The sequence below is a fragment of the Plecotus auritus genome (genome assembly GCF_963455305.1).
Source record: "Plecotus auritus genome assembly, chromosome: 14".
Taxonomy (NCBI): domain Eukaryota; kingdom Metazoa; phylum Chordata; class Mammalia; order Chiroptera; family Vespertilionidae; genus Plecotus; species Plecotus auritus.
Window position 1 is genome coordinate 1,019,320 of NC_137780.1, and position 23,038 is coordinate 1,042,357.

General features: G+C 65.4%; 1 protein-coding gene across 1 annotated transcript; it reads right to left on the reverse strand.

Moving 5' to 3' along the window:
- Positions 1–3,606: 3,606 nt before the first annotated feature.
- On the reverse strand, positions 3,607–22,208 carry INAVA (innate immunity activator). Its single transcript, XM_080651020.1, is given in 12 exon segments — positions 3,607–5,228; positions 6,749–7,373; positions 7,814–7,996; positions 8,130–8,316; positions 10,233–10,286; positions 12,135–12,357; positions 13,263–13,379; positions 13,769–13,911; positions 14,638–14,776; position 14,782; positions 21,782–21,861; positions 21,863–22,208. Coding segments are annotated over 12 exon segments (1,926 nt in total). The 5' UTR covers positions 21,944–22,208; the 3' UTR covers positions 3,607–5,135.
- Between the last annotated feature and the right edge of the window lie 830 nt (positions 22,209–23,038).

The window sequence follows — 23,038 nt, forward strand, 5'->3', positions numbered from 1 at the left end:
AACCAGGAAGTCACGGTTCGATTCCAGGTCAGGGCACAGGCCCGGGTTGTGGGTTCGATCCCCAGGGTGGGGCGTGCAGGAGGCCGCCGATCCCTGATTCTCTCTCCTCATAGATGTTTCTATCTCTCTCCCTCCCTCTCCCTTTCTCTCTGAAATCAATAAACATTAAAAAATAATATATATTGCCAAAACCGGTTTGGCTCAGTGGATAGAGCGTCGGCCTGCGGACGGAAGGGTCCCAGGTTCGATTCCGGTCAAGGGCATGTCCCTTGGTGGCGGGCACATCCCCAGTAGGAGGTGTGCAGGAGGCAGCTGATCGATGTTTCTCTCTCATCGATGTTTCTAACTCTCTATCCCTCTCCCTTCCTCTCTGTAAAAAAATCAATAAAATATATTTAAAAAATAATATATATATATATATATATATATATATATATATACATATATCCTCAGGTAAGGATTTTTAAAAATGCAAAAAAAAAAAAAAAACCCAAAAACTCCAAGAGAGCCGGAGGGGCCACTGTTTTCTGCCTCCGGCTCCGCTCTCGAACATTCGTTCCAAGGACGCCCTCACCATTTCTCCGGGTCTCAGGAATCCCAGGATGAATTGGTAGGCTTCTCTCTCCGACTGGCGCAAGCCTGCAAAGGGAAGGCATCGGAGGGTGGGGCTCGGCTGCCCCCTGAGACGCCGGGAAACAGCGCCTCCTCCCCACCCTCTGCCCAGGAACCAGCGGGGACCCTGGGGCCGGGCAGGGACGGGGGAGGGGGGACCCCGTCTCTGAGACGCAGCTCCTCCAGGCCCGTGGCCCCGTCTGGACTCAGCAGCTCAGTGGAAAGACGATGACGTGGGGCCCTGGTTCAGGGGTTTGGGCGCCAGGCACGGCCAGGGATGGAAGAGTGGAAACAGGGTGACCTCGGCGTCACCCCCGGCGGCCACAATGCTGTTCCCACAGGGACACTGACATTCCTGAATGTGAACGGGCTTAGAACCCCAAATCAGCCCGGCCGGCGTGGCTCCGTGGCTGAGCGTCCACCTAGGAACCAGGAGGTCAGGGTTCGATGCCTGGTCAGGGCACACGCCCGGGTTAGGGGCTCCATCCCCAGTGTGGGGCGTGCAGGAGGCAGCTGATCCATGATGCTCTCTCATCATTGACGTTTTTTTCTCTCTCTCTCTCTCTCTCTCTCTCTCTCTCTCTCTCTCTCTCTCCCTCTCTCCCTCTCTCCCTCTCCTCTCCCTCCCACTCTCTCTAGAAATCAGTGGGAAAAATAGCCTCAGGTGAGGATGAAAAAAAAAACAAAAACAGAGTTTGGAATTCAGCCGCTGACTTGGGGAGTCCTGGGCACATGGGGGAACCTGAGGTGCAACTGGGTCCCCCAAAAGGTGGCCAGCCGGCCAGGGTCTCACGCACAGCCCAGGCAGTGTGCTGGTCCCCACCCAGCTCCCGCGTCTCAAGCCGCCAGCTCTGAAAAGGGAGCCTAGAGCTGGGAGGGGACAGCCAGCGTGGGGGGATCCGCGCCTGACACTGGGGGGCAGGGGGGGGGTCCTCTCTCTGGAGGGAGGGGGGCGGTGACCACGGAGCCCCTGCCCTGGGCTGAGACCGGGCGGGGCCCACCGCTCACCTGTCAGGTTGGGCAGGCAGGGCACATGCCTCCTGGGTTTGGGGAAGGACACCCTGCTGGCCTTCTGCCTGCTGGGGTTTGGGTTCATCTGTGGACAGTGGCCTGCAGCTTCCGATGACGATGACGATGATGGGGACCGGACTGGGCGAGGACGCGGGACGCAGGCGCTGGGCCCGGGCGGGCGAGGAAAGGAACCGGCTGAGCAGTGCCCCGGCTGGGTCACGCCGCCGGCGTCCCTGTCCCTCGCCGTGGACGACACGGGACCCTCCGAAGGCCCCGATTCCCCCCCAACTCCCCAGGGCCCTCCCCGTGGGGGGACATCTCAGACTCGGAAGTGACCGCCAAGTCCTGGCGTCCATCGCTCTGCCCCCGGGAGTCGCCGCTGAGGCCCTCAAGCCCCCTGAGCAGAGGCTTCTTCCCCGCGCTCCCCGTCCTGGTCCCCAGTTGGTAGAGAATTATGGATGCCCAGCCTGCCCTAGGAGAGGGGCCCCCAGAGGCCTGGACACGGCCCAGGGACACGGCTGTGGACCGGGAGCTCCTGCTTGACCCGGGTCTCCTCGCCCTGCACTCGGGGTCCCCAGATGAGCACCCCCTTAAATCAGGGGTGGGGAACATTTCTCCTGCCCGGGGCCATTCGGACGGTTATAACATCCTTCTCGGGCCACACACCAGGGTGGCTCCGTGGTGGAGCGTCGACCTAGGAACCAGGAGGTCAGGGTTCGAGTCCCGGTCAGGGGTACGTGCCCGGGGTTGTAGGTCGATCCCCGGGGGGGTGGGGGGCGTGCGGGAGGCGGCCGATCCGTGATTCTTTCATCACGGATGTTTCTCTCTCTCTCCCTCTCCCTTCCTCTCTGACATCAATAAACATATTTTCTAAAAAACCTGAGCCTGCTAGATTGGGCCCAACATTTAACGAACTGACCCCTAATGCCTTGGCAGGGCCAGACCCAGGGATTTCGGGGGCCGGACGTTCCCCACCCCCCCCCCACTTAGAAACCCCTCATGTGTGTGTGGGGGGGTCCCCCCAGCTCCCTCCTCGGAGCCGGTCGTGGCCTGGCCTGTGGCTGGGGAGCAGCGGGTCACATCGGGCCTCATCCCTGGCAATTGTCTCAAGTACTCGAACCCCGCGCCTCGTTACCCACAATGCAGCTGGACTGAGGTGCATGGGCCTCAAACCCGGAGGCCCCCACCTCCCCAGAGACCCTGATGTTGGGCCCCCTCTCCCCTCCCGGAAGGAAGACCCCAGGCCTCGGCCAACCAGGTCCCAAAGCCACAGGGGCCCCTGGTCCCCGGGGCTGAACACGGGGTGGGGGGTGAGCCTGAACCTGCCTGCCGCCCCCCTCCCCACCTGCCCTGCCCCTTCCTGGGCTGGGGAGCGCCAGGCAGGGCCCCCCCCCCCCCCCCGCTCCCCGCTACCTGAAACGCTGGCTCCTCAGCTCCAGGCTCGGCTCCCTCCTGGGACAGGCTCCAGGGGGCGCCGTGCGGGGTGCTGGAGCGACCCCTGCTGGGTGGGAGGAGCCAGAGGCAGCCACACCCGGCAGGGACCACAGCCCAGCCCACCTGCCTAGGGGGGACCCCCTCCCGAGGCCGCCACCTCATCCCCTGGTCCCCCACGTCCTCAGGGAAGTGACTCTGAGCCCAGCTCGGAGCCGGGGAGACCTCTGTCCTCCCCAAGGGGGGGCAGATGGCCCCAGAGGCCCCTCCCGCCCCGTCCAGCCACCCGCTCCCCAGGACCAGGCCAGACCCGCTGGAGAGGCTGATCGTCCACCTCTGAACCAGGAGGTCAGGGTTCGATTCCCGGTCAGGGCACAGGCCCGGGTTCTGGGCTCGACCCGTGTGGGGGCGTGCAGGAGGCAGCTGATCGATGACGATTCTCTCTTTTCATTGATGTTTCCATGTCTCCCTCCCCCTCTCCCTTCCTCTCTGAAATGAATGAAAATGTTTCTTTGGAAAAAACAAAATGCACCCTGCACCAGCCAGCTCAGCTGATCACGAAAGAAACCAGACTTTATTGGAGTATTTGGCACTGAAATCCACACAGGTGCGGCCCCCACCGCCGAGGGCTCGGCCGGCCAGCACACGGGACCAATAAGTTAACAGCAAGGACGCTCAGGTGTGGGCGGGAGGGCGGGGCGCTGGGCCGGCTCCTGGCTCAGCAGCCCCCAGGACAGGGACAGGGAGGGAGGGGGAGGGGGAGGGGGAGGCGGGGGATGGGGATGGGGATGAGGATGGGGATGGCCGGGCCAGGGAGAGTGTCTCAGAGACCAACAAGAACAGCATCCAAAGTGGGGACATCATCGGACATGCAGGCGCCGCCCGGGCCCTCGGCTCCTCGGACGGGCCACCTGGGCTCTCTCTGTCCAGTTGGGAGACCCGGGGCCTCTCGCGAGCCAGGCATCCACTTCTCGGAGCCTTCGATGTATCGTAGCCGCTGCTGACCGAGTCCAGGGCATGTGGAGGGGGAGGGGCTGTGTGGGCGCAATCAGACCAGCCCCCCCACTCTTCGTCCCCCGCCGGGCCCGGGGCAGCTGTAAGCCTCAGCTTGGGGATCCAGTCTCCTTGAAGCAGGACCCCCACCGGGGTCTCACCCCCAGCGACCCCCCTGAGGGTCTGAGCCCAGCAGCCCCCAGGCCGGCCCACATCTGGGCGGCTGGGACCCTTCACCCCTTCACCCCTTCAGGAGGTGACGCCCCCGCTTGTGACAATAAGGGCCTGCAAGTCCATTCTCGGAGCTGAATCGGGGCGACGTGGGGCGCGGAAGGAGCCGGGACCCCCAACCCCCAGCCTGAGACCACGCCACGGAGGGGGGTGCCTCCCCGACATTATTTGTGCAGTTTGGGGGTTTAGGGTTGACGATGCCTCGAGAAGGCGGTCACAGGCCAAGCCTCGCTCCGGGACACGCCAGGGCTCCCGATGCCGCGTGGAGCCTCACGCTCGGGGCTCCGTCCGAGGTAGGAGATGCTGGAGCCCACGGGCCCCGAGGGCGGACAGTGACCGGGCCCTGTGTGAGGCTGGGGGGCAGGGGGGGGCCAGGAAGACAGTCCTCGACCCTCCCTTGGTGCGTGCATCATGGAGCACATTGTAGGGGGGGGGCCCCCCAGCCCGGCACCCCATGGTACCCAGAGAGCTGGGAAACGGGGGAGGGGAGGCACCCACAAGCCAAAGGGGTCAGGAGGGCCCCCCTGTTCTCCGGGGCGTCCTCGGAATCACAGGGCGAGCACCCCAGGAGCCCCCGTCTGCCTCTGTCCCGCCTCTCGTCTCGCGTAAGGAGACGCGCCGTGGGGCACAGAGGCGGGGGCACAGCGGCGGGGGCCCAGGTCCAGCCGGCCAGTCTGAGGCCTCCAGCACGGCCCCGCCACAGGCAGCTCGAGGAAGGACCAACAAACAACTGGTGTAAACATAGAAGTCTCCGCTCCGGGGCATCGACCTGCGATGGGGCCGGGGAGCTGCGGAAGGCACAGGGCGGGCTCGCCCGAGGCGGCGGCGGCGGCGGTGGGGCAGGGCACGCCTGGGCGCTACACCTGGCTGATGATCTCCCCGTTCTCAGGCACGAACACTTGCACGGGGGCCCCCTCGGGCGACCGGCGCAGCACACACACCGTGGGCACCTGCCGGAGCGGAAGCAAAGGGGAGGAGCGTGAGCAGACGGACAGCAGGGTCCTGGCGCCTGGCAGCGTGCCCTGGGCACCACCCTGTCCTGAGGGTCCTCCTGGCGGCCCCGGCCGGTGTGGCTCAGTGGCTAGAGCAGCTGTGGGTAAACTACGGCCCGCGGGCCGGATCCGGCTGTTCTATCCTGTTCTCTTGCTCTCCCCTCCGCTCCTTTACTTTGAATTTATATTCGTTCACACAAACACTCCATCCATGCTTTTGTTCCGGCCCTCCGGTCCAGTTTAAGAACCCATGGTGGCCCTCGAGTCAAAAAGTTTGCCCACCCCTGGGCTAGAGCATCAGCCTGCGGACCAAAGGGTCCCGGGTTCGATTCCAGTCAAGGGCCTGGACCTCGGTTGCCAGCTCCTCCCCGGTTGGGGCATGTGCAGGAGGCAAGCCATCGAGGTGTCTCTTTCACATCGACGTTTCTCTCTGTCTCTCCCTCTCTCTTCCACTCTCTCTAAAAATCAGTGGAAAAATATCCTCGGGGGAGGATTTTTAAAAAGATCCTATGGGCGGCGGCCCCAGCCCACCCAGGAGGCCATCTCTCCCCCGGGGACCGTCCTTCGCCCACTTTCCACCCCAGCCGTCTTTGGGGCGTGCCAGGCACCCTGACCTTCTACCCGCCTTTCCTGGGCTCATGTCTCCCCACCCTCCTGGTCCGACAGGTTGGGATGGGCCTGGGCCTGGGCCAGGACAGGTCCACGCTCGCAGGAGGGAGAAGCAGAGGGTGCGGCCCAGGACCGGGGCCAGGTGCCGCCAGGACCGGGGGCAGCGGCAGGCAGAGGGGGGGCGGGGCAGGGAGGGCCATCCGCTGGGCCTGTGGGGGTGGGGGTGGGGGCTGCTGTACGTCACTCTGCTCTTGGACCTGCTGGCCTGGCAGCCTTCTCTAGCTGGGGGCCCGGCGACCCTCACCTGAGGAGTCCCACCCTCACCTTTGTCCCACCCCCACCTGAGGAGTCCCACCCTCACTGAGTCCCACCCTCACTGTGTCCCACCCTCACTGTGTCCCACCCTCACTGAGTCCCACCCTCACTGTGTCCCACCCTCACTTGCGGAGTCCCACTCCCACCTGAGTCCCACCCTCACTGTGTCCCACCCTCACTGAGTCCCACCCTCACTGAGTCCCACCCTCACTGAGTCCCACCCCCACCTGAGGAGTCCCACCCCCACCTGAGTCCCACCCTCACTGTGTCCCACCCTCACTGTGTCCCACCCTCACTGTGTCCCACCCTCACTGAGTCCCACCCTCACCTGAGTCCCACCCTCACTGAGTCCCACCCTCACTGAGTCCCACCCTCACTGAGTCCCACCCTCACTGTGTCCCACCCTCACTGAGTCCCACCCTCACTGAGTCCCACCCTCACTGAGTCCCACCCTCACCTGAGTCCCACCCTCACTGAGTCCCACCCTCACTGAGTCCCACCCTCACTGTGTCCCACCCTCACTGTGTCCCACCCTCACTGAGTCCCACCCTCACCTGAGTCCGGGGCCCCAGGGCCCGCCCGGGGGGCAGGCTGCGCACGCGGAAGGCCCCCTGGCGGTCCAGCGACTGGGGGCGGGCGCTCCGCAGGCGGACCCGCTCGTGCCAGGACTGCAGCTCCTGGCTCACGGCCGCCCTGCACAGGGCCCGGCCGGCGGGGCTGTCCTTGAGGGAGGGCGCACGGGCCAGGCGGCCCCGGGGGCGCAGGTGCTGCTGGAGCTGCTGCAGCTGCTGGAGACGCAGGGCCAGGCCCTCCTCCTCGCGGGCCGCCAGGTCCAGCTCGCCGGGCGGCAGGCAGCCCTCGGCCACCAGCACGTAGCGGCCGGCCGGGAAGGGCCCGGGGGGCAGCAGCAGCGACGGGCGGGGGGCGGCCGGGCCCCAGCCCCCGCGGCGTCCCGGCGTCCCGGGCGGGGACAGTGGCCTCAGCGCGTAGATGTCGGGGCTGCTGCTGCCGGGGGAGGTGGCGTGGGACACGCTGGAGCCGTCGGAGCCGCTGTCCTCGGAGCAGGAGTGGGGGGCATGGGGCGGCCGCGGGGGTCCACTCGGGGGCCAGCAGGAGCTGGGCACAGTCACCGTGTAGTGTGTGGGGCGGCGGCGGGGACCCGCCCGGAAGGAGTCCATCCTGGGGGGAGGAAGACAGACATCTGAGTCTGGGGGGGCAGGTTGGACAGAGGCCAGGCTAGGCCGGGTCCTGGCTCAGATCTCCCCAAAAAGACACCGTTCATACCCGGCCGGCCGGTGCGGCTCAGTGGTTGAGCGTTGACCTAGGAACCAGGAGGTCAGGGTTCGGTTCCTGGTCAGGGCACATGCCCGGGTTGCAGGCTCGATCCCCAGTGGGGGGTGTGCAGGAGGCAGCCGATCCATGATTCTCTCTCATCATTAATACTCCTCTCTCTCTCTCTCTCTCTCTCTCTCTCTCTCTCTCGGACGACTCGCCTATGGCTTCCAGGCCGCGGCACAGCCTCTACTGAAGTCACTGGCCCCACGCCACCCCAGGCCCCGCGTATCCGGGACCCACCACCCTCCCCACGCAAGCTCCCGCCTGTGGGTCCCGTCCTTCACCTCAGAGACTGCGACTGGCCTCGCCTCCCCTGCGTGGTGGGGGTGGTGGGGGTGGTGGGGGCGCTGGCCCTGCCCTGCCGCGGCCCGGGAACGCCGCGGACGGGGACCCCGTGGTAGGAGGGGGGATCCAGCAGCCACAGACCGGAGGTGCTGGGCCCGTCCTGAGGCGTGGAGGCCGGGCTGCTGCGAAAAGATCGGAGACGGGTCAGGGCGGGGGATCTCGGGGTTCACGGGTGCCCGGGGCCCCGAATCCCACCAGCACCCGCTGGGGACCGGGGCTGTCCGCCAGCCCTGCCCGCTCCCTCCCCGGCCTCACCTGGACTCGCTGCCGGGGTCGGAGGTCTTCCCGGGCTTCTCGTAGGGCTGGTCCAGGCTGGTCTCCTTCCAGGGGCCGTTCTGGATGGGCGCCGGATCCACGGCCCCCGGCTCAGGGCCGGCGGGCGGCAGCCCCTCGGGGCTCGGGGGCTCGGACGCCGGGGCAGGCTGGGGCGCCGGGGCTTCCTCTGCGGGAGAAAGGAGACCTGTGAAGGCAGCCACCGGGGAACCCGCCTTGCCTCCCATGGCCATCGCTCTGGGCCCAGCCAATCCAAAATGACTTGTGGCCCCGGCTGGTGTGGCTCAGTGGATAGAGCGCCGGCCTGCGGACCGAAGGGTCCCCGGTTTGATTCTGGCCAAGGGCACACGCCCGGGTTGTGGGTTCCATCCCCACTAGGAGGTGTGTGTGCAGGAGGCAGCCGACCCGTGATTCTCTCTCATCGCTGATGTTTCTCTCTTCCCTCTTCCTCTCTGAAATCAATAAAAATGTATTGTTTATTATTATTTTTTTTAATATATAAAAGGACTTATTCTCGCCCTCGTTGGTTCGGCTCAGTAGACAGAGCGTTGGCCCGTGGACAGAAGGGTCCTGGGTTCGATTCCCGGTCAAGGGCACATGTCTGATTTACGGGCTCGATCCCCAGTGTGGGGCGTGCAGGAGGCAGCCGATCCATGATTCCCTCTCATCATTGAGGTTTCTCTCTCTCTCTCCTTCTCCCTTCCTCTCTGAAATCAATAAAAAAAAAAATAATAATTTTTTATTAAATGACTTCTCCTTTGGGACTGAATCCCTCCCTCTCAGCCCCGTTTTACACCTGCCTCCTTCAAGGCCCCTCCCCACCCCCCACCCCCGACTGACTCTCCTGGGCTCCCCCAGCTCCATGTCTAACCTTTGCTCCTGCTGCTGCGTCTGAGTGCACCTCCCGCCCGTGTACCTGCTTTTCTCGCTCCCGCGGTGCCCGCGTGCTGTTTCCTTATTGACTCGGGCACTCCCTGGGCAGGACGGCACACCTTGACCCCCCCAGCATCCTTGGGGCTTATAAGCAGGGCCTCCTAATCTAGGACTTGCACTTCCTGCTCTCTGCGAGCAGTGACTGGCCAGAGGGCTCTCTGGCTCTGACAGGTGCCCATTGAAATAAAGGCCCCGGCCCGGCCGGCCGGCGTGGCTCCGTGGTTGAGCTTCGGCCTTAGGAACCAGGAGGTCACGGTTCCATTCCCGGTCAGGGCACATGCCCCGGGTTGCGGGCTCCATCCCCAGTGTGGGGCGTGCAGGAGGCAGCCCGTCAATGATACTCTCACATCATGGATGTTTCTCTCCTTCTCCCTCTCCCTTCCTCCCTGAAATCAATAAAAAATATATTTAAAAAGAAAAAAAAGCCCTGACCGGTTTGGCTCAGTGGATAGAGCGTCGGCCTGCGGACGGAAGGGTCCCGGGTTCGATTCCGGTCAAGGGCATGTACCTTGGTTGTGGGCACATCCCCAGTAGGGGGCGTGCAGGAGGCAGCTGATGGATGTTTCTCTCTCATCGATGTTTCTAACTCTCTTTCCCTCTCCCTCTCTGTAAAAAATCAATAAAATATATTTAAAAAAAAAAAAGAAAAAAGAAAAAAAAGCCCTGCTCTGGCCAGTTTGGCTCAGTGGATAGAGCGTCAGCCTGCAGACTCAAGGGTCCCAGGTTCGATTCCGGTCAAGGGCATGTACCTTGGTTGCGGGCACATCCCCAGTAGGGAGTGTGCAGGAGGCAGCTGATCGATGTTTCTCTCTCATCGATGTTTCTAACTCTCTCTCCCTCTCCCTTCCTCTCTGTAAAAAAAATCAATAAAATGCATATTTTAGAAAAAGAAAAAAGGTGCAGGACAGAGGTGGGAGGCCTGGGGCCGGGTGGGAGCTGACCCCCCGTTTCCTGTCAAAATGACGGAGCGTCCAGATTGGAAAGGACGGGCATCTGCCTGAGCGGGGGCTGGGGCAGAGCCACCAGTATTGGTCAGAGGGGCAGCCGCCTCCCCCAGCTGCTCCAAGCCGTCCCCACCTGGAGGCCTCGCCCGTGGGCTGGGCCGTAGCCCCGGGTCTTGTCTGACATGCGTCCCCCCACGGCCCCTCTCACCTTCCTCCAGGAGCAGCCCATCGGACAGCGAGCTGTCGTCGGAGACGCTGAGTTCTGGGAGAACAGAGGCGAGAGAAGAGATGGGGGTGAGGAACCCAATAAACACCCATCCATAGCCGGGGCAGCCGGGCCTGCCCCTGCCCCTGCCCCCTTCCCGACGGGTCCCTCCGCTGAGTGTGAAACACAGCCCTGGGTGGGGAATCTATTACTTGGAGGTAAGAAAGAAAACCAGGTTAGGCCGAAACCGGTTTGGATAGAGCGTCGGCCTGCGGACTGAAGGGTCCCGGGTTCGATTCCGGTCAAGGGCATGTGCCTTGGTTGCGGGCACATCCCCAGTGGGAGGTGTGCAGGAGGCAGCTGATCGATGTTTCTCTCTCATCGATGTTTCTCGCTCTCTATCCCACTCCCTTCCTCTCTGTAAAATATCAATAAAATACATTTAAAAAAAAAAAAGGCCAGGGCGGCCCTAGCCGGTGTGGCTCAGTGGATAGTGTCGACCTGGGGACTAGAGGGTCCCGGGTTCAATTCCTGTCAAGGGCACATGACCGGGTTGCGGGCTCCATCCCCAGTGTGGGGCATGCAGGAGACAGCCGATCCATGATTCTCTCTCCTCATGGATGTTTCTCTCTCTCTCTCCCTCTCCCTTCCTCTCGGAAATCAATAAAAATATATTTTTTAAAAAAGAAAAAAGCCAGGGCTCCCGGGGGCCAAGCTCCCTGGCAGGGGGAGGGACAGGCAAGGAGCCGTCTTGAAGGCCACGCCCCCCTCGGCCAGCCTTGGGCCTCGGCTTGGGGTTCCTGTGGAGGAGACACCCCCTTATTGAATCCTGGACCCCGCCTCCGTGTCTGCCCGTCTGCGTGTCTCCTGGTCAGCCTCCGCCCTCGGCCTCCTGGCTGCTGGAGGTGCCCGGGGAGGGGTCTGCTCATAGCCCTTCTACCCTAAACCAGAGAAGACATGGGGGTGATGTGGGGGAGACTAGGGGGCTATGTGGGGATTGCTGGGGCCTGCACTGTGATCGCCTGAGGCACCGGCCACATACGGGGGGGGGGGGGGGGGGGGGAGGGCCAGGAAGAGCTTCCGGTTTTACACGAGGTCCCCACCGGAGGGGCCTGCGGGCAGGGGTCGCAGCCTGAGGGACAATTATCCCAGCCTAGTCCGGCCAGGCCTGGAATCCAGTTCCGCCCCAGGCCCCTGCCAGCCCCTCCTCCCGTCCCCTCACCGTGCGTGGGAGGTCCGGAACCCCTGGGAGGCCTGGGGGAGGGCCCGCCAAGGGCATGTAGCCCTTGCTAGGGGTGCTGCTGCGTGTTGGACCCCACAAGCCGGGTTTAGGTGGAGCTGGGTTTGGGCCGGGAAGCCCAGTGGCACCTGAAGAAAGTGACCTGGGTGGCTGGTCCTGGGCCCCGGTCACTCGCCAGGGGGCCCACAGCCTCTGGTCCGGGGCCATGGGGTTCAGGGACTCGACTGGACAAGGAAAGGGCTGCAGCTGGCCAGGTGGTTCTAGAAACTTAAGGGATGGGGGGCAGAGCAGCCTGGGCCCTGAATCAGCCCTGAAACCCTCCGGTGAGCGGCCCTGGGCGGCCTCACTCCCAGGACTTGGCAGGTAAGGCCTCTCCCTGCGGCCTGGAGGGCGGGGGGTGGACGGGCACCCGCAGGTGAGGCACCTGGAATTCGCTCCAGGTCAGCCTGGGGGATGCCTCTGTCCCACGCGTCTTCCGGGGGATGGGCGGGGGGGGGAGGGGATTGAGACAGATGCAGAAGGAAGGAGGGGGACGCTCTCTAAGGAGCTGGAGACAGGGTCTCGCTGAGGCGTGGGGAGTGGCAGAGGGTCAGCACGGGGTGCACACGGGCCCCCCGCCCCCCCGCAGCAGCTCACAGGGGCCGCGGCCCGGGACCTGGACGCACCTCGGCCCAGCGGCAGGGCGGCGGTGGGCAGGGAGCCCCGGTGGCGCCGCTGCTCGCCCAGGCAGCGCTCCAGCGCCCGCAGCTTCTCCTCCTCCCGCAGCACCGCGTGCTTGCGCTGCCGCCGGGCCTGGCGGCTCAGCTTCTCCTCCCGGCTCAGGCGCCGCGAGGCCTCGGCGATCTGCAGCTGCAGGGCCAGCTCCTGCTCCAGGCTGCTCAGGGGGTCCTGCGGGGGGAGGAAGGATGAGCTGGGAAGCAGGAGGCCTGGGGAGGGGGCCCTGGAGTCACAGAGAACAGCCCCCTCCTCCAGGCAGGCCTCCGAGATCTGCAGCTGCCGGGCCAGCTCCTGCTCCAGCCTGCTCAGGGGGTCCTGCAGGGGTGGGTGGTGGGGGGGGTGAGCTGGGACACAGGAGACCCAAGGTCCCTGGAGTCACAGAGGACAGTCCTCCTCCTCCAGGCAGGCCTCCAGGTGCTCCCCCAGGGCCCTCTGCTGCTTGCGCACAGTGTAGGTCAGGACCCTGGATCCTGGCCCTGGCCTGCCATGTGGGGCAGAGGGTGGAGGGCCGGGAGGTGCCCAGGAGCTTGCTGTCGGCCTGAAAGGCTGGTCCGGGACCCACCCACCAGCAGGCCGAGTAGGCGGGGTTCAAAGCGAAGTGGGACACTTTCCCTCCTGACCCCAAAGGGTTGGGCAGGTGAGCCTGGAGGTGTGTGTGTGGCGGGGGAGGGCGGAACCGCGGAAGGCCGCCACTCACACCCCAGGGAAGGGCTCCCAGGAGGACCTGGGCCACACCCCCCCGTTCCGAGGGCCCAGCGACCTGTCTGAACAGGCGGCCCCAGCCTGGACCAGTGGTTCCCTCGTCACTGATCTCCTGCCCACAGAGGCCAAACCCAGGCCCTCCCAGGAGCGCCCCGCGGTCCTGCTTCCCGGTGGCACCCTGCCCACAAAACCTGGGCACACCTTCATGGGTGCCTCGTCCACGGAGAGCCCAGCACCCCATGGGCGTGATGGGTGGAGACGGCCCGGCGCCAGGGGAGGTACCCCGGACCCAGCCTCCTCCTCCTCCAGGTGGGAGAGGCCCAGGCTTGGGGACCCAGCTTTGGGGACCCAGCGACAGCACCCCGACTCCTCACCTCGCCGTGCAGGGCCTGCTCGTCCAGCTTATACGCCGCCCCAATCCTGCGGCGGACCTTGGGGGCCGTCTCCCCGGGTTTGAGGGGGTACTCGGCGGGCAAGACGCCCGTCAGCTCCTGCAGGGGAAGCGAGGTCGAGCCAGGCCCCCCTCCACTTGGGCCAGCCCAGCCCAGCCCAGCCCGGCCCAGGGTCGACCCAGAGAAGCCTGTCCCGCCGGCTCTGCCCTCCCAGCCCCCCAGCCCCCCAAAGCCCTTCTCCAAGGTCTCACTGTCCCCGCCTTCTGACCCCCTTCAAGCCTCCTTGCTAGCCTCTCTGAGCTGCCCCATGGCCCCGGCTTCCCCCTCTGTCTGCTGGGTTCCCCCCGCAACCACCCCCCCACCCAGCCCCGGCAGCCCTGGGCCCTGCCCCCCCGCCTGACTGCCAACACTCCCCTTCCCTCTGGCCCAACCTCCCAAAATGTGGCTCCAGGGAGGAGCCCCAGGAGGGGGTGTGGGGCCACTCTCACCGCCTCCCGCAGACAGAGCCTCCTCAACTCCTCCAGGCAGGCCTCCAGGCGCTGCTCCAGGGCCCGCTGCTGCCTGCGCACCGCGTGCGTCAGCTCCTTCACCTCCTTCAGCTCCTTCAGCGGGGACACCGGGCTGTCGGGTCCTGCAGGCGGAGGGCTCGTGCTCAGGGAAGGCCCGGTCAGATCATCCGGACCCCGCCCCGCCGTGGGGAACCAGTACACGCACGTGCATGTACAGGTGTGCACACACGTGCACATGCACGCACAGTGAGGCACATGCATGCACACACGTGCATGTACAGGTGTGCACACATGTGCGTGCATGCACATGCGTGCACACACGTGCACCAGGATGCACACACATGTGCGCCTCTTCTCTCTCGCCCTTTCTCGCCCACAGAACACAGGGCCTCTCCAGCAGCCAGGGTGGGTTTTCACCGGGTGCTCATTGGCACCAGCGTTGAAGGTGCCGGTTCCCGGTGGCACCAGGCTCCAGACCAAGCCCCTCCAGCCAGAAAAACTGCCCAGCCTGGCCCACGGGGCTCCGTGGCTGAGCGCCGACCTCTGAACCAGGAGGTCAGGGTTCGATTCCCGGTCAGGGCACAGGCCCGGGTTGTGGGCTCCATCCCCGGTGTGGGGCGTGCAGGAGGCAGCCGATCCATGATTCTCTCTCCTCATGGATGTCTCTCTCTCTTTCTCTCTCCCTCTCCCTTCCTCTCTGAAATCATTAAAAATATGTTTTAAAAAAGGAGAAAAGAACCACTGTCCGGCGCTCCCAGCACCCACCCCAGCGGAGCACCCCACACACACACAGCCCAGAGCATCCCCACCGGCAGCCGGGCCTGGGGCTCAGACTCCCGCCCGCTCACCTGACTGCAGGATGACGCCGCTGTCCGTGTCGCTGACCTCATCCTTACTCTCCATGGTGGCTGCCCGGGACGGGGCGCGCGGCAGGGACGCGTGACGCCGCTCCCCGCCTGGGCCGGGACCTGCGGGCGGCCTGGCGGCTCCCAGCTTTTAAGAGACATCACAGAAAAGCTACGCGTGAACCCCCTGGTCCCACAAAAAAAAGGGGGAGCTCAGGAATTAGCCTCGAGGGCGGGGGCGTGGCGGGGAAGAGCGGGGTTCTGGGACAGGTGTGTGCGGGGGTGTGTCTCAGCACGGGGGAGGGGAGGGTGCACCAGGGAAGCTCTGTGAGTCCCCCCAGCACACCCAGCCCCTGCTGCCTCCTTCCCGAGTCCCCTCGCCCGAGAGGATGGGCAGCCGCGGTGGCCACAGAACCGCTGACCCGGTCCGTGAGGAAAACGGCAGAAAGACACAGACGAGAAGAAGGAGACTGATGCCCGGCCGGCGGGGCTCAGGGGTGGAGCGTCGACCTATGACCCAGGAGGTCAGGGTTCGATTCCCGGTCAGGGCACAGGCCCGGGTTGCGGGCTCCATCCCCAGGGTGGGGCGTGCAGGAGGCAGCCGGTCCATGACTCTCTCTCATCACGGATGTTTCTCTCTTCCTCTCCCTCTCGCTTCCTCTCGGACATCCATAAACATATTTTTAAAAAGAAAAAAGGAGTTGGAAGCACACAGGGAGGCGGGAAGCAGGAGGGGGCGGTGTCGCCGTGGGGTACACGGAGCCCGGGAGGCGGGGCATGAGGCCCATCCCGCGGCCCCCACGTCCAGGCTGCCTGCCCACCGACCGGGTGTCCATCGGGGCAGGTGCTGGAGCGTGTCCCAGTGCCCCGGGGACCAACTCCCGGGCCGCCTACCATGCCTAGGAGGCCCCTCGAGGGGGGCCGGGGGAGCCCCAGGAGCGTGTCAAGGCGGCGTGGCGTGGCGTGGCGTGGCGTGGCGTGGTGTGGAAGCCGCCAGAGACGGGAAGATCGCCCACCTCTGCCTCCCTGGGGCTTGGAGCACAGAGTGGCCCAGAGCTGTCCCAGCTGAGTGTCAGTCCAGCTGTCTCCAGTCAGCAAAGCAACACCTGTCACCGCCCCCTCCTCCTCCTCCTCCTCCTCCTCCTCGAACCCACAGCCCTGGTCGGGGCACAGCTGGCCGCTCACTGGGCTGTGGAGGGCGGGGTGGGGCGGCCCGAGGGAGCCAGCCACCTCCACACTGAGTCAGCGTTGAGCAACAACACAGCCGGGTCCCTGGGAGTTTCTGTCTGGAGCTTATCCTGCCTCCTCCCGGCAGGGACACGGGGGAGGGGGGGCCCCCCCTCCATCAGCCCCCCCCCGGGCAGGGACGTGGGGGGGGCACAGGGGGACCTTGGGGCTGCCCTCCACCAGCTCCCAGGGAAGAAAGCGAGCACAGAGCGAGGCAGAAGAGCTGAGAGCTTTGGGGGACCCCCACACACACCAGGGCTCATTCCAGTGCACGGGGAGGGGGGGCGGGGGGGGAGCTACAACCCGAACCGTGTGCCCCGCACTCGGCACTCAGCTGTCCCAGGCGCGGGAGGCAGGTTCCGAGAGAAAGAAGCGTGAGGTCTTTGCAAACCTGCCTCCGAGTCAGAGGGTGCCCAAGATCTGGGGACACACTGGAGGGGGCCACCTCCACCCCGTGCATCCTCCCAGAGAGCAGGACAGGGGACAGAGGGGCAGGTGGGCAACCCCCCCCTTCCCCCCCCCCCCAGGGCCAGGAGGTCTCCGCAAGCTGGGAGGGGAGCCGGGAGGGTCAGGTGCGAGGAGCCATTCACTCGTCACACCTGCTCATCAATGATTAACCAGGAAGGAGCTGCCTGGGAAGTTGTGCCGCCCGGGGGTGGCCCTGGGGTGGCCCGTCCAAGGATGGGGCGGGGGGGGGAGGCAGGCCTCTCGCCAGTCGTGGGGTCATGGGGGAGGCACTGGGCTTGGGTGGTCCCAGTCGGATGCTGAGCCCACTGAGGGGTCCCCGTTGGGCCGGCGCCCGCCCAGGCCCGTCTATCGGGGCCCAGATTCGAGTCTGTGCTCTCCTGGGGGAGCCACCCAGCCTCCCTGGGCCTCCTTTCCCTCGGGGGCAGGGTGCAGAGGAGACGGGGTCTGACCCTGGCCCCTCCGACAGAGCCCTGGAGCCCCCTCCCCCAGCAGGGCCGGCGCCTGGAGCTTCGGGCTCTGCTTTTAGGGAAAGCAGTTCCGGGAACCCCACCTCCTCCCCACAGGAATGGCCCTGCCCTCGGACCCTCAGCCTGTCCCGGGCCTAAGAAGCAGTCCGTCCGCCTGCGCAGCCGAACAAGGTCCCCGGAGAAAGGCAGAGCTCAGAGGGGGTGTGTGTGTGTGGGGGGGGATCCCGGCACCCCTCAGGCCCAGCCCCTGGGGGGCCTCCCTTCTCCCTGTGCCCGGAAGCAGGAGGTCCTGGGCCTCCCGTCGGCGTGCCCCTCCTCCTGTGGAGACGGAGGGCTCACAACTACAAGGACAGCTCCTCACCGGGGCCCCCCAGTACCCCCAGCGCCCCTGGGCCCGGCCAGCCGCAGGCCACAGACCGTGGGGGGAGGGGACGGTGGTACTGGCCTCTGTCCAGGCCACTCCCAGGCCCCCAGGACCCACTCCACCTCAGCCCGCCCTCACCTGCTTCTGCGAGTGAGTCCAGGAGACTGGAAAGCAGCCCCCGTCCCAGGTCAGGGGGCCCAGAGGCCTCGAATGTCACCTGGGGTCTCCCCAGCCACGGGGCGGCCTCCTGCCGCTGCCTCGGACCTGGCTCTGGGCTCCTGCGGTCCCCGGTCCCCACGCTGGTCCCGCCACAGCCCGGCCTCCCTGGCCCCTCCTCCCGGGCGGCCGGGCCCCCGGGGAGCCAGGGTGCTTGTTGGGACTTGAGTCAGAGGGAGGAGCAGGTGAGCTGGTCCCGCCCGGAACAATCCTGCCTGGGCTGCTCCTGCGCCTGGGCGCTTCCTCGGGCTGCAGGGAGAGGGGGGCCCCCTCTGCACTCCCCCCTACCCCCCAGGCTTCCCCAGGGACGGTTCCTCCACCCACAGGGAGGCAGCAGGGACCGCCGTACTGAGCCGTACTGAGCCAGAGGGGCCCCTCGCCCTCCTGCCCCGACCCAGGCTCCTACCTCGGGTGGTCACTGCCCTCCCGTACCCCAGTTTCCCTTTCTGGGGCACACATGGCCCCCGGAAGCGGGGTGCAGGGCCACTGTCCACGGGGAGCAGCAGCAAGAAGCTCACATACGAACGAGGCGAGCCCCCCCCCGCCCTGCGTTCTGGCTCACCCCCAAACCTCAGGAAGGCTCTGGGGGCCCAAGAAGGCCAGGCTGGTCCCGCTTTTTAATTATCTTTTTTTAACCCTCACCTGAGGATGTGTGTTTTTTGGTTTTTTTTTTAATATGGAACGCTTCACGAATTTGCGTGTCATCCTTGCGCAGGGGCCATGCTAATCTTCTCTGTATCGTTCCAATTTTAGTATATGTGCTGCCGAAGCGAGCACCTGAGGATGTGTTTTTATTGATTTTTAGAGAGAGAAGAAGGGAGAGAGAGAGAGAGAGAGAAACATTGATCGGTGGCCTCCCCCCACGGGACCAGGGATCAAGCCCGAAATCTGGGTACGTGCCCCGACCAGGAACCGAACCTGCGACCCTTCGGCGCCAGGACGACGCTCCAACCCACGGAGACACCAGCCAGGGCCGCACCCGCCCTTTATTTACCCCGACATCTCCCCCAGGGATGCAGGCCACCGCCTCCCCGTTTCTTATTCGCACCCGTCCCTCAGGAGGGTCCACGGAGCACCGAACCCCGACCCTGTCCCCTCCTCCACCGGAGGCCACTGTGACCGCGGGCTCTAAGCCCACTCCCTGACCGTGAAGGACACGGGACCAAAACGGAAGCCGTTTCCTCCCGGTCTCCCACCCGCTGACCCTCGAGCAAACCCTGCTGGAATCCAGGCTATTTCACCTCGGGCGGCGGGGGTTAAAGGCCACCTGTCGGGGATGAAGGCGTCTCTTGCCCGCAGAAACCAAAGGTCCCTCTGGCTTTGATGATTCCATTCAGCTGTAAGGCCTCGCTCTGAAAATCCCGGCTCTCTCTCTACCCCTGAGACCTGGCCTTTCCTGGGATAATCAGCAACTCCCCCCACCCCCACCACCACCACTCCCATTCCGCCCCACCCCCCACCCCCGAGGCAGCAGAAAGCAGGGCCGGGACCTGAGTCAGGTCACTGGTCCCACCTGGGCAGGTCCTGAGAACGCCCTGACCTAAGTGAGGTCCATCACTTTCCCATAAATCCAGAGAGTCTGACCTCAGAGCTGCCCTCGGGGCCTGAGGCAGGTCTCACCCCCTCACCTCACCTCCAGGCCACCGGCTCGGTTCCTGCCCCACTGAACCCGTAACCCACCAGCCAGCCAGCGAGTGCCCCATCCAATCATGGGCACAACAGCCAGGACTTCGCCGCCGCAGTTCTCGGGGCCTGGGGTGGGCGGATGCTCTGGGTCTCCACGGTGCCCCCCCCCCTGGGTGTTTGTTTTTTTTAAAAAAAATATATTTTATTGATATTTTACAGAGAGGAATAGAGAGTTAGAAACATCAATGAGAGAGAAACATCGATCAGCTGCCTCCTGCACACCTCCTACTGGAGATGTGCCCGCAACCAAGGTACATGCCCTTGACCGGAATCGAACCCGGGACCCTTCAGTCCGCAGGCCGCCGCTCTATCCACTGAGCCAAACCGGTTTTGGCCCCCTCTGGGTGTTTTTTGTTTTGTTTTGTTAATCCTCACCCCAGGATACTTTTCCATTGATTTTTCAGAGAGAGGGAGAGACAGAAACATCAGTGAGAGAAACACATCGATGGGTTGTCTCTTGCACGCGCCCGACCAGGGCCCGGGCCGGGGAGGAGCCTGCAACCGAGGTACGTGCCGGTGGCGGGAACTGAACCCGGGACCCTCAGTCCGAAGGCCGGCGCTCTATCCACTGAGCCACACCGGCCTGGGCTCAACATAGCTCTGGAGGGCTCCTCCCGCCCCCCTCACCCTCCCACCCCTCCCCCAGAGCAGGTGACGGAGAAGTCAGCTGTACCACCCACCTCGGTGGAGCAGAGCTGCCGAGAGAGCTCCTCAGCCCCCTCCCCTCTGACCCCCCTGCCCCTGCCCCTACACCGCCCCCCCCTTACCCTCACATTCCTGCACACGTCTCTGCAAACAATGCAAGCCCAGGTCCCCAGGCTGACCAGCCTTGCTCCCCAGGCGGAGGCCGAGGCTGAGGCCGAGGGGCCTGACAGGGGACAGCCCCCTCCCTAGGTGAGGAGCCCCCTCCCCGGCGGGGCCTCAGCCCTTCCTCCCGGAGGGAAAACAGCAGCCCTCCACCCCCCACCCCCTGCCGGGTCGCCACATTCTTCCCCAGCCCGGAGAGCAGTTAGTTGACTTTGCACATAATTGCCAACCTCCCTCCCCCCTACCTTGCCCATCCCCCAGCTCCAGGTGGGAGCCGAGGGAAGTTTCTAGAATCGGCAGCCTTCTTCCGATGCATAGCAACACCTGAAGAGAATCCCTAAAGGGTACGGAGACGCACGGCTCCACAGCGCCAATCCCACCCCGCCAGGCACGTGCTTCTCTGCGGGGACGTGATGCAGGATCACCCGTGGGTCGGCTCACAGAGGCCGGGCAGCCGCCACCGCGCCGGGGCCTGCAGCTCTGCGGCTTCTACCGGTGGCTGCTCCCCTTCCTGGGGGGGGGGGGGGGGCGCTACGTCTCTGCTACCGGGGGTGATGGCGAGGACCATCTTTCCCATCGCAGTTCATGACCCTTCTGTATCATTGGTTAACCCCGCCTTCGGGGAATCCCTCCTCGCTGCACCCTCAAATGCACAGGCAGGGGAACCCCACGCCAGCTCAGCAGAAGATGGGGTTTGGAGCCTGACCGGCAAACCAACTCTCCAAGACGCCCAGGCCCACGGGTCTCCGTCTGCCTGGCCTTCCGTTCAAAATACCTGGGGGAGCCCTGGCCGGTGTGGCTCAGTGGGCGGACCCAAGGGTCCCAGGTTCGATTCCGGCCAAGGGCACATGCCTGGGTGGCGGGCTCGATCCCCAGTAGGGGCCATGCAGGAGGCAGCCGGTCCATGATTCTCTCTCATCCTTGATGTTTCTCTCGGAAATCAATAGATATTTTTTTTAAAAAATAATACCCAGGGGAGGTGGGCATGCCAGGGGCTGGCACAGACCTCAGGGGCCTGATGCCTGACGGATGCCTACCCGGCTCCACACGCAGGGCCTGGGCACCCGGATCCGCAAGAGGTGAGCACCCCACAACTCCCTGAACCCCATCGGAGAACTCACAGCTGATCCTCCCCCAGGAGACCGCCTCTCTCCGCAGGGCTGTCCCTCCCGAAGGAAAAGCCCTACATCAGACAGGCTCGCCCACACCCCCCAGGCCGTCCGCTCCCCAAGATTAGGTTCGGTCCCGGAGTGTCTCCGGGTGCGCAGACTGAAGTCCTTCGGGGCCAAGGTCCCGTGCTGCTCGCCAGCCGCCCCGCACCCAGCCCGGACCGCCTCGGGCGCCCCGAACTCCCGCGAATGAATTAACAGCCCGGAGTCAGCTCGGGGGCCGGCGTGCCAACAGCTGGAGCGCAACAGGGCCCAGGACCCTGCAGGCCGAGGGGGGCGGGGGGCTGGGGGGCTCCTTCACCGGTGTTCCTTCTCCCCGCTCCTCCCTTCCCACCGGGAAAGGTGTTCGCCTCCAGCCAGCGATGCTGGCGGGGACCGGGGACCCCCACGCCGGCCAGAGAAACGCGCCCTGAAACCAGACCCTGGCTTCTCTGAAAAGCCCCTTTGTCCGTCCGCCCGCTCCCCTCCCCCACCGCGCCCTCCGCATCCCGGCGGCGGGGACTCGGCTCCTTTTGTCTGGCGGCTTTCGAGGCTTCCCGGAACCTGGCCGGGGGACCCGGAGCGCGGGGAGCGTCCCCGGAGAAAGGTGGAGGCGCTGGGGACGGGCGTGTGGGGTAGGAACTCGGAATCTCCACCCCCGTAGGGCGAATTCCCCCATCTCCTGTGGGGCTCCCTCCGCTGAGGCCGAGGGCGGGTGGGTTCAGGGGCCCATCCCCCGTCTGGGGCCCCCGTTTCCCCCTTACCTGTCCCCCGCAGCAGCGGCGCCGCGCGCCCGCGCCCGCGCGCCCCGGTCAGGACCCGCCGCCGCAGGACCCGCGTGTCCAGGCCGCCGTCCCTGCCCCCCGAGCCTCCCCCCGGCCCGCCCTCCCCGGAGGTATTCCCTTTAACTTCGGCATTTGCAGCATCCCAAATGTTAAAGATCCCGAGACATCTGTCCCCCGGGGCGTACCAAGCCGCGGAGGAGGGGGGACGGCGCACCAGGGGGGTCGGGATTCCCGCCCCGGAGTCGGGCGGGGCCGCGTCTGGGGCGGGGAGGGAGCCTGCGGGGGTGGGCGGCCTGCGCAGACCCTGGTTCCAGGGACCAGGCCGCCTTCCTGCCCCCCGATTTCGGACTCCCGAGTGCCAGACCCCCCTGGCGCGGCGTGTTCCCGCGGCCCGGGCGGGAGGAGGCGCCCCTACGTCCGCGCGCCGCCCTCGTCCGCGCGCTCCGGCCGGGCCTGGCGGGGCAGCTCCATTTCCCAGACCCGGGGCGGGAGCGGACACCGAGGCGGCGGGGGCGCCGCGCCCCTCCCCTCAGGCCGGCCCCCTCGCTGCTCCCGCGCGCCCGCAGTGCCTCCCTTCGCCGCCCCGGCTCAGCGCGCCCTCCGCTGCGCACTGCGCGCCACGTGCCGCGTCCGCCCATCATTCATTCATTCCTTCCCTCCGCTGCTCTGCGCGCATTTGCTCAATAAACCGGTTCAGGTTCATCCCCGGGTGCCCCCCAAACCTCTCTCTGCCCCACCCCTACCCCCACATTGATCGGCAGGCCCGGAACCAGGGCGCAGAGGGGAGGGTCGAGCCTGGCGCAGGAGGCAGGGCCGGGGGATTGGGGAGGTGTGAGGGGGGGAGCCACACAGCACAGGATGTACAAACGCTGAAAGGCAAAGGCGCAGCGCGGGTGCTGAGAGCTGCAGGGTGATGCCCGGCCGGGGCTCCGTGGTTGAGCATCGACCTGTGAACTAGGAGGTCAGGGTTCGATTCCCGGTCGGGGCACAGGCCCGGGTTGCAGGCTCCATCCCCAGTGTGGGGCGTGCAGGAGGCAGCCGATCCATGATTCTCTCTCATCATGGATGTTTCTATCTCCCTCTCCCTTCCTCTCTGAGATCAATAAAAATATATATTTAACAAAATAAGCTGCAGGATTCTCGGGTGTGGAGGGCGGGGCACAGGCGTGGAAGGTGGGAGAGGGGCAGGCCGGCCGTGTGGGGGTCCAGGTTGTGCAGGAAACTTAAGGGGACAGG